This window comes from Ciona robusta, chromosome 1, assembly GCF_009617815.1.
Source record: "Ciona robusta chromosome 1, ASM961781v2".
In the NCBI taxonomy this organism is placed as follows: domain Eukaryota; kingdom Metazoa; phylum Chordata; class Ascidiacea; order Phlebobranchia; family Cionidae; genus Ciona; species Ciona robusta.
Window position 1 is genome coordinate 7,103,910 of NC_143235.1, and position 9,703 is coordinate 7,113,612.

The 9,703-nt window shown below is 34.9% G+C and overlaps 3 protein-coding genes across 3 annotated transcripts; 1 reads left to right on the plus strand and 2 right to left on the minus strand.

Annotated features, from left to right (window-relative positions):
• Nucleotides 1–684: 684 nt before the first annotated feature.
• LOC149742380 (uncharacterized) lies at nucleotides 685–2,554 on the plus strand. The gene is made up of 3 exons (XM_089879142.1): nucleotides 685–1,174; nucleotides 1,301–1,399; nucleotides 2,349–2,554. The coding sequence occupies exons 1-3, from the start codon at nucleotides 741–743 to the stop codon at nucleotides 2,530–2,532; spliced, it is 717 nt and encodes a 238-aa protein (XP_089735268.1). The 5' UTR covers nucleotides 685–740; the 3' UTR covers nucleotides 2,533–2,554.
• Nucleotides 2,548–5,706, minus strand: LOC149742381 (cation-dependent mannose-6-phosphate receptor-like). Its single transcript, XM_089879117.1, has 5 exons — nucleotides 5,275–5,706; nucleotides 3,892–4,201; nucleotides 3,485–3,618; nucleotides 3,286–3,412; nucleotides 2,548–2,908 (listed from the first exon to the last, which is right to left on the minus strand). Exons 1-5 carry the CDS (start codon nucleotides 5,472–5,474, stop codon nucleotides 2,786–2,788), a joined length of 894 nt encoding a protein of 297 aa, XP_089735243.1. The 5' UTR covers nucleotides 5,475–5,706; the 3' UTR covers nucleotides 2,548–2,785.
• Nucleotides 5,450–9,228, minus strand: LOC149742382 (bifunctional epoxide hydrolase 2-like). The gene has a single exon (XM_089878959.1). It carries the CDS (start codon nucleotides 7,471–7,473, stop codon nucleotides 5,731–5,733), a length of 1,743 nt encoding a protein of 580 aa, XP_089735085.1. The 5' UTR covers nucleotides 7,474–9,228; the 3' UTR covers nucleotides 5,450–5,730.
• Nucleotides 9,229–9,703: the final 475 nt, after the last annotated feature.

Below are 9,703 nucleotides of genomic sequence, written 5' to 3' on the forward strand. Positions count from 1 at the left end.
GACATATCGGCCGACAATCGCTCCCTCTCATCGGCAGCGCTTTTACCGCCCGTAGTGTGAACCCGCCTTAATACCCGCTGTATAATTTTTTTTTTAAAAAAACTCGGGCGTTCGTGTCGAAATTAACTTTGAAAATGCGCGAAATTGTGATGCGTCACCGTATTCCACACGAACGGTCATGGATTAAACAAAGGTTAGATTATTACGTCATAGAATGCGAATTACCACGTTTGATTTCTACGTTACAGAATACAGATTACGTAATTTGTTAGTTTTTTAGGAGATTTAGGGGTCAAGGTTGGGTTAAGGGTTGAGGCTGGGGGTTTTCCCTTGCATAAAACAGTGCGAAAAGCAAGATTGAAACGAGCTATAACGTTCGTAATATGTCACTACTGTGACGTAACAAATCGCTATTGTGGAGTAATATATCGTTAACCTTACGCAAGTCACGCGAATTGCGGTGACGCAGCATGTTTTTTGCGCATTTCCAAAGTTAATTTTCGACATGAACGCCCGAGTTTTTTTAAAAAAATTATACAGCGGGTATCAGGGAGGCGTAAGGAACATTTTGAGACCAAAATTTTCACTGGTCACCAGCGCACCAGCGGCAGTATTATCGTTTTCTGTTGAACGTAGATCGCCTACCAGGTTTGGCGCTTTAATATATAAAAAAAACAAATATTTTAAATACGCCTTTATTCTTTTTCCAGAAAATTGAATGTTTTTATGTTTATAGAGGTATGTTACTAGGATTCCGAAATGTCCTCTCCAGGGTGTCTCCAATCATTTTAAAGCAAACGTCCCAAAATTGTACTCAAGTGAACAAAAGTTTGCCTTATCTGTTTGGTGAAAACAAACTATCGCCTCTAATTTCTAAACCACAAGAAACAAACCATGTAATTTTATCGAGAGTTGATTCTGTTGGATTTATTCCCAATAAGTTTGATGAACTGATTATTGCAAGCAGCATCATGTCCAGAATCTCATGTCCGAGCAACCAACCATTACCAACCCACAATAAATATAACATTGACAGCACTGAGCATGGCAAAGTAATAAATGAAGGAGTGGATGTACTAGATGTTTTTGATGAACCAAATACTTCAAATCAAACACCGCTATACGCTCATAAAAGTGATATTAGATGGCGAAGAAGAAGAATGAGAAGGCATAGGTAACGTGTGTTTTTTATTTATTTGTATAAAAATTTATTTATATGCCTGCATGCTCCTTTTTGTAATGATTTAATATGTACGGCCAGAAGCCAATTAAATAATTAACAATTGTGCTTTTATGACAGACTATTAAAATGGAGGAAAAAGTATAAACATCTTGTGAAACTAAGGTTGAAGCAAAAGCTGGAAAGAAGAAAAGTGCTTTTGGATAATGATCTTGTCAGGTAGAGCTAACTAATATAATCAGACCTTGAAATTGTGGTGAAGCTTGCTACTAGCTTTTGTCTGGCCGTGGCATGGTGGTTGATGCGCATTCCTCTAACTTAAGAGGGTACAGATTCAAGGTCTGTCACTGCTACGACTGTGGGCGTATATGTCCTTGGGCAATATGCTTAGAGGCAATTACTTTAACCTAGTGGTCACTAACGAGTTGCCTAAATTGCCAGCTCTACAGAAAATAAGAATCAGTATCACCCACAATACTATATATGTGGTAACTCTTTTCCTGTGCACGCGAGGATAATACAAGTTATGTTCATAAACTAATAGGCCTATAGACTTGATGCTGTATAGGTATATCAACTGTATTCTGCATACCATTTAGGTTAGTTAACTAATAGTTTGACAGATTTGTGTAAGCTGGTAAACTGCATTTCAAATGTTTTTGTCTACTGATGCTGTTAACAAAAGATTTGTTTTTTCATTCTTGTCATTTTATTTGAATTACCTTAAACAGACTGTTTTAGATGGGGTAACTAATACATTTGATTCGAATTAAGAGTGGTACTGGTGTACTTTAAAAATTTTCAAGTGGAAACACATTTTTAATCATTTAATTCTTATTCCTCTTCGTTTTTAGAAATACTTTAATCGCTCCGATAATGTGGAATGTTTTATGATGCATTCAGTTTGACACTGATAATAGGATTGATTACCCCTTACAAATTTTTTGAGTAATTTGGAAATTATTGCATTTGCAATTATTATGTTCAAAAAATAGATCATTCCATATATTATATATTGGCAGTTGTTATACGCTACTACACAATATGAGAATATCCAATTAATTTCTATGAGTCTATATTACATATTTCCAAGTGAATTTAAATTGCGTAGCCTATCAACAATCATGCCAATCTTAAAAATTAAAAGTTTTAATTTTTCTATATTAAGAATGTGGGAAATGTATGGACTAAAAAAGGAACCCCCTGCATTGACTCCTGAAGAGAAAAGCAAATTGGTGAGAAGTTGGGAAGAAGAAGGAATTTGGACAAATGCATTAACTAAAGAAGAAATCGAAAAATATATCCGAGCACAAAAGCTAATGTATTTAACTGACCGATGCGAAAAGCTGTAATAAAACAACATGCCATACACTGCTTGCTCTGTATTGCATAGGAAAAATATCACAACTATAGTGTAATTACAGTATTGATCAGAATATTACAAATAAAAATCTCTTTATTTGCAATAATTAAATAAGAAAAACAAATGAAACACTTTCATAACATTCCAAATCAGTTACATGATGCATTCGGATTTCACTGTGATTATAATATCTGGATAAAATCACATTTTTCTCTAAGTAAACACAAAGCATTGTGCTATCTTCACATTGGCAGAAGATGTTCATCATCTATTTCATCATCTAACTGATCATCAGCTACACCTTGATATGGTTTGCTGTCGATGTATCCAGAACCTCTTGTCCGACACAATAAATCACATCCATCCTGCAAAAAAATTTTTTTAAATAACAGTATATACAATTATAAAAGTGATTATGTTTGTTGTATTTCTATCCTGATGAATAGAAACCCGAACAGTTTAATGTATCATACTATCTAATACAGTATGGTGTTTCCCAATCTGGGGTCTGCACCAATCTCATAAAAGCTGGTAAATTCATACATTTAATATGTTTATTGTAGGTTGGCTTTGCCTTTGTGATTTTCACTTGTAGGATTCCCGCAAACATTGGCAGTTTTGTTTTGCCTTTGTTTTGTATGATACAGATCCGCAACTAATTACAACAAAACTGGAGCACTTATGTTGCAAGGCGAACACCACTTTGGCACAGCCCAAATAACAGCTTTTTATAAATACTTACAGCTTGCAAGTTGCCACACATCCTCCAAAATACAATGTTAGGGATTTGCTCAAATCCTTTTGACCCATACACACACCTTTTATAAACAACGCCTATTAGTAGGTATGCGGATGAAACAGACACGAATCTGCAAAATATAAAAATTATTCTAAAATAAATACCAAGAGTATGGTCATATGGATGATATGAATGTTCTTACATTATAAGTAAAATTGAACCTGTGCTCAAGCCATTAACATGTGAGCATGCGGCTCTGCTGGATATTTCCATCATGTAGAAACAGCTTGATTCTGTATCTTCATCATTATGTTCATACAGCACTTTAAATTGTCCCTGTAACATTTTAAGCATCAGCGTACACTTGGCTTAATAGTATAATAACAAATGCTTTGTATGACTATTACACAAAATTTATAATAAAGAAATATTTATCAATCAAATTATAATTCAGATAAATTATCTCATATTAATACCATTGATAATCTTTTGGTATTATTGAAATGACCACGTCTGGGAATATGTTGTTTTTTTCAATTCTATTGGTATATATAAGAGAAATGAAAAGGGTAATCGCAATCTTTAAAGAAGCTGTTATACTGCTTGTACCTCTAACTCGTTTGGATCACACACAATCATTATGTGTGCTTGTCTTCTAGAAAGTTCTGATCCTGGCGATGTACAATGTGAGTGGTAACGATCACCATGCTTATATGTAAGCATGATCCAGTCAGTGCCACCTTTAACTACTGTGCTGTTTATTAGCCCTACTCGTTTGTATTCTTGTTTTAACTTGTTATACTGAAGCACACCAACTCCCGGAGCGTTAAATTGATTAGCAGTGACCCCACTACAAATGCTTAACGTGTAATCATATTCATCACCACCATTTATCTCATCTTTAAATTTGTAGGTAAATCTGAAACAAAACAAGTTAGTGGTTAATTGTAAGTAATGTAATGTCTGTGTCGACATGAATAATCGCTTTATATAAGATTTTCTAAATAGTGCTAGACTGCTAGTGTCCTACTAAATAATAGATAAACTAAACAAATATTGGATACTAAAATAAAAGCATTGTTTTTAGGCTATACTTTATGCCAGCATTCAGTAAGTAGGATATGTAAATACAATAAACATTGATGGACAACTTAGAAAATACCAGAGGGCAGAGAATAATAGAATATAAAAGTGTTTTAAATCTAATGTGTCTTATTTTATTACTACAGAAAGTTAAGAATGGTGGTCAGTTCTCTGTTTGGGCTTGAAACATTAATATATTTATTTTTACATCTGCAGACTGCATTGTATATAACTTTGGGTCATTTTTTAAAAAATGGTGCCGGTGACCAGAATGTGTTACTACTGTCATAACTAGGGATGCACATTACAGAATAATTAGGTATTCTAGGATATCCTAGAATACTTTATTTCGAATCTAGAATTCCATATCTAGAATTTCGAATATTTTTATATTTATAGAAAAAAATAATTTTACCCACAAAAGTCAGTTTATAGACTCTTTCATAGTAGTTGGATTATGAGTTGTAAAATGATCAAAAATTGTACTATTGGGTAGTTTTTGCGTCATGAAATATATTGCAGGCAATGAAAAGACGTTGCAAAACGTATACAGTGGAAAGTCCCACAAACACAAAAATTTTTTTTTTTAAATTATTAAGTTTCAAAAATTGTTGCTATAGTGTATGAAATGACCTGTGATGACGTCATTAAACAGAATACCGAATCCCGTAATTAGATTCGAATACAAAAGGATTCGAATCTCACCGATTCGGAATTCTGTAATGTGCATCCCTAGTCATAACACAATTCCTTTTATGTACATTAGTTTAATACTCCCATTGCTTTTTGAATCTGCTGCACAAACCACCGAAATCAATGAAATGATTAGCAATTAAGTTAAAATAGTAAAAAACAATTATTAAAATATGGCAGCACCTATACCATGTTACACAGTTAAAGTGTTCTTACATCTTTCCTTTTAAAGGGTCCAATCTTTTTAACAGTTCCTGAGATTGTTGATTTTGTTTCAGCAGTGTGCAATCATTCTTGGCTAATTGTTCGGCTTGTGTATGTAATACCATAAACAGTGAGAGTAACAGAGGTTTTAACATTTTTTTCAGGCCCAGGCCAATATGTTTTGCTCCTGCATAATTAATTAACGTTTGCATAAATTACTTTTAAATAATAAACAATTAACATAACATAATAAAAAAAATGGTTTTATAAGTAAACAAGATTAAAAAAAGATATATAATATAACTGTGTGCTAAAATTGGCACATGGTATTTAATTGCATAGATTCGTAGAAAGTCATAGATTACAATAACATTTATGAAAAGTTTTGTTCATTATTCACATATATTTAAGCTGCATCAATTAATAAAATAAACTTTTCCAATTTGCATATCTCAAATCTTTGATGATCTATATCTTGGATGTCACAAATGGTAATTTTCCATGTACTTCATCCAGCCATTTAATTAAACCACAGTTAAGCTTGTATGGCTGCTCTTGCATGGTCCAGTGGCTGCATCTTTCAATGTGCAATCGGGACAACAAAGGAATCCTCTTTTCCATTCCAACAGAATACTCTGGTTTCAAAACTAGGTCATCAGAGGCAGTGACCATCAAAGCAGGAATGATGATTTTTCTTCCGGCAAAACGTTTCATCCAACTCCAGTTTAGTTCATAGTTGCGATACCAATTTAAAGGTCCCCTGAATCCAGTTCTTTTAAAGTTTTTCACATAGTACCTCATATCATAATCTGTCAAGTATGGACTACGTACAGCAACGGAGGGAGCTCCAACCAACATTCCACCTCTTGCCCTGACATTGCTGGTCGACCAGAACCCACTTTTTTCCTTCTTAATTGTATCATCTTCAGACTTCTCCAATCCTTTAAGTATCAATGTCAATGATCTTTCCACATCTAATTCAAATTCCTTCTCCGCTACACCTGGTTCTTGAAAGTAAAGTTGATAATCAAAAGATCCAGGGTTCTTCATCATGCTAACCATAGGATTACGTTTAGGGTTAATGGGAAAGAATGGTGTGTTTATCCCACAAACTGCTTTAAACCTATCAGGATATATCAGGGCAAGGTTCCATGCTAATGAACCACCCCAGTCATGTCCAACCACAGTGGCTTGAGGAATACACAATACATCCAATATCTTTAAAACATCATCACATAAATATTTCTGACCATAATCTTGAATGCGCGGTGGGCAGCTAGATTCCCCAAATCCTCGCTGGTCTGGCACAATTACTCTATATCCAGCTTGAACTAAAGCGGGTATCTGGTTGCGCCAACCATACCAGAAGTCAGGAAATCCATGCAACAGAATAATTGCAGGTCCTTCTCCAGCTTCTACAAAATGTAGTTTAACTTTCGGAGTTACATTAATATAAGAATGTGTCACGCTATCTGGGTGGCTTGCAGGAGGAAATGCTGTTTTATCCTTTGGGGCTGTCAGCTTCATCTGGACTGCACTTTCAAGCTCTTTGATAGCAGTATTAGTATTTGTAACTTTGATGCATCGGATTCCTAGTTGACTTGCATTTTTTAAGTTAAGACCAATATCATCTAAAAAAACAACTTCTGTGGGAACCACACCAAGTTTCTTACATGTGAGCTTGTATATTTCAGTATCTGGTTTCCGAATTCCTTCTCGTGCTGATTCAATAACCTCATTGAAATAAAGCTTCAAGTAAAACATGCCACGTGAGAACTTTCCTTTAGTATTTTGCTGATCATTAACCCAGTTATTTGTAAGAATGCAAGTCAAAATACCATTTTCTCTTAACTTAGTTGCCGCATGGAGAAATTCAAACTGGATTGGATATTTTGTTATATCATCTCCTTGATTCTGCATTCCTATATTTTGAAATAAATCAGAAGCAGAGAATCCTTGGGGAAGGGTCAGATTTTGTTTTTTTGCTTGAAGCTCCGCTTCCTTAGTGAAGTGTTGAAAGAACTCAGTTAAGGTGTATTCACCTCTTTCAAGCTTGCAAAACGAGTTATTAGGAGCACCATGTAAAAAAACCTGGGACAGGAATTTTCGAGGTAGGCCAAGTTTTTCTCCATATGCAGCAATTGCTTTCTGTGGTTGTGGAATCAAAACACCACCAACATCAAACACAACAGCTTTTACTTTTGCAGCCATATTTTACCATAGAAATTAATATAAATCTAGACATCCATCAAAAAAAAAAACACAAACAATATTTGTTGTTATTACCTTGCTCATAGTTAAGAAAAATACAAATGACTAAAAAAATTATTACCATCTTGGCTGAATTAAAATTGCAGTGTTTAAAATGAGTTCCTTTAAAATGTGCTAGTTGCTCGTGAACGCACCAAACCAACACGACATATTTCCTTTAAAATAATAATAAGTGTTACCTCAAAAGACAATATCTAATTAACCAGTGTTTTAGACTATTTAATAGCGGTCCCTTTAATTAGTGCATGTCGGCTTTGTCCACTATGTCTGCTATGTCCACATTATTCACTATGTCCGCAATGTCCACTATGGGAATTACCGCCGCTGGTGACCAGTAAAAATTTTGGTCTTAAAATGGTCCTTACGGCTTTCTGATACCTACTGTATAATTTTTTGGGGGAAAAACTTGGGCTTTTGTGTCGAAAATTAACTTTGAAAATGTGTAAAAACGGGCTATGTCACCGTAACTCGCCTGACTTGCGTAAGGTTAACGATTTATAACGACACAATGTACATTACAGCATGTTATAATCCTGTTTTTTGCACCGTTTTATGCTATGGAAAACCCCAAGCCCTAACTTTTAACCCAACCCTAACCCCTACTTTTAACCCCTAAACCCCCAAAAAACCTAACAAATTACGTAATCTGTAATGTAGAAATCAAACGTGGTAATTCGCATTCTATGACGTAATAATCTAACCTTTGACGGCTCGTGGAAAAAATACGGTGACGCAGCCTGATTTCGCGTATTTTCAAAGTTAATTTTCGATACGAACACCGAAGTTTTTTCAAAAAAAAATTATACAGCGGGTATCAGGAAGACGTAAAGAACATTTTAAGACCAAAATTTTCACTGGTCACCAGCAGCAGTATTACCTCCACTATGTAGTAAATATTGTGGACAAAGCGAACATAGTAGACAACACTGGACATAGCGAACATCCAGACTGCAGAGTATGGCAGGTGCACGCGCGATTTTTTTACAGACTTTCGGTTATGCACGCCACAATTTGTCCTACGCACGCCAATTAATTAAACAAAGAAAAAAATACGTATTAAATTAAGTAAGATTTCCTAACGTGGCTTGAAAATGTACATGCTTTGCACGCAGATTTTTAATGATAGCACGCGCGAACGCGAAAAAATAACCGTCTTGCACGCGCGAGATCTCGTCAGGAACTGCCATACTTTGCAGACTGGGCGAACATGCAGTAATTAAAGGGACCCTTCAATAGTAACAAACAATAGCCTACTAGCCTATAGTTGCCTTTGCCAACAAACATTGATTTCTATATAAAAGCGGCATTTAATGAAAATAATCGAGAGCCTTTTTTAATTTTAGTTGCAAAGGAGTTCATAGCATTATCACATTGATATATAGCGTCAATAGCGATATGGGTGCTGTACGAGTGTTGGGAGTGTACGTCAGTGGGGCATGCTACGTTAAACGTAAAGAAAAGCAGTAAGATAAGAAACAATACATAAACTTATAGACCCTAAAAAATTATCGATGCAATTTAAATTCTTACACATGTACAATTATTTTAATAAAACAAGTAACAAAAGCAAACAAACGGTTTTAAATGCCACGTATATACGTGACGTGCATGCAAAGAAACAATAACAGGGGCATCCCCTCTCAATGCTGACCTCGTGACTTAGCTATGATCAGAGCCATAGAAATACCGAGTAGTCTAACCCAGAGCCATAGAAATACCGAGTAGTGACAGTAGTCCAACCCATTGTTACGTAAAACACAAATTGAACGGCAATTTGGGTCCAAAATAACACAGTAGGTATAGGGAAAATGTATCTTTTTCGGTAAATTACAGAAAAACTTGGGCCTAAAAACAAATTTAAAGGTTGAAAAATGTAAAAAACATGTGTTATTTGTTTTCTGTGTCAAAAAAAGTCAAAAATTAGAATTTGAAGCGGTTGATTTGCGACATTTTAGTCATTTAATGCGGCTAAATTTATACATTTTTTCTAAAAAATGTTTGGTAAGGTAAATAGAAGCTGTTTTACACCTTCCCACAATAGGAAAACACAAACAAAACTTAACAAGTTCGTTTAAACCCTTTGTCAAAGTCACCACTTTTGCTCTATTTTGGACACACATAGACGGCAGTTGAACTACTCGGTGTTTATACGACTCTGGTCTAACCCAGA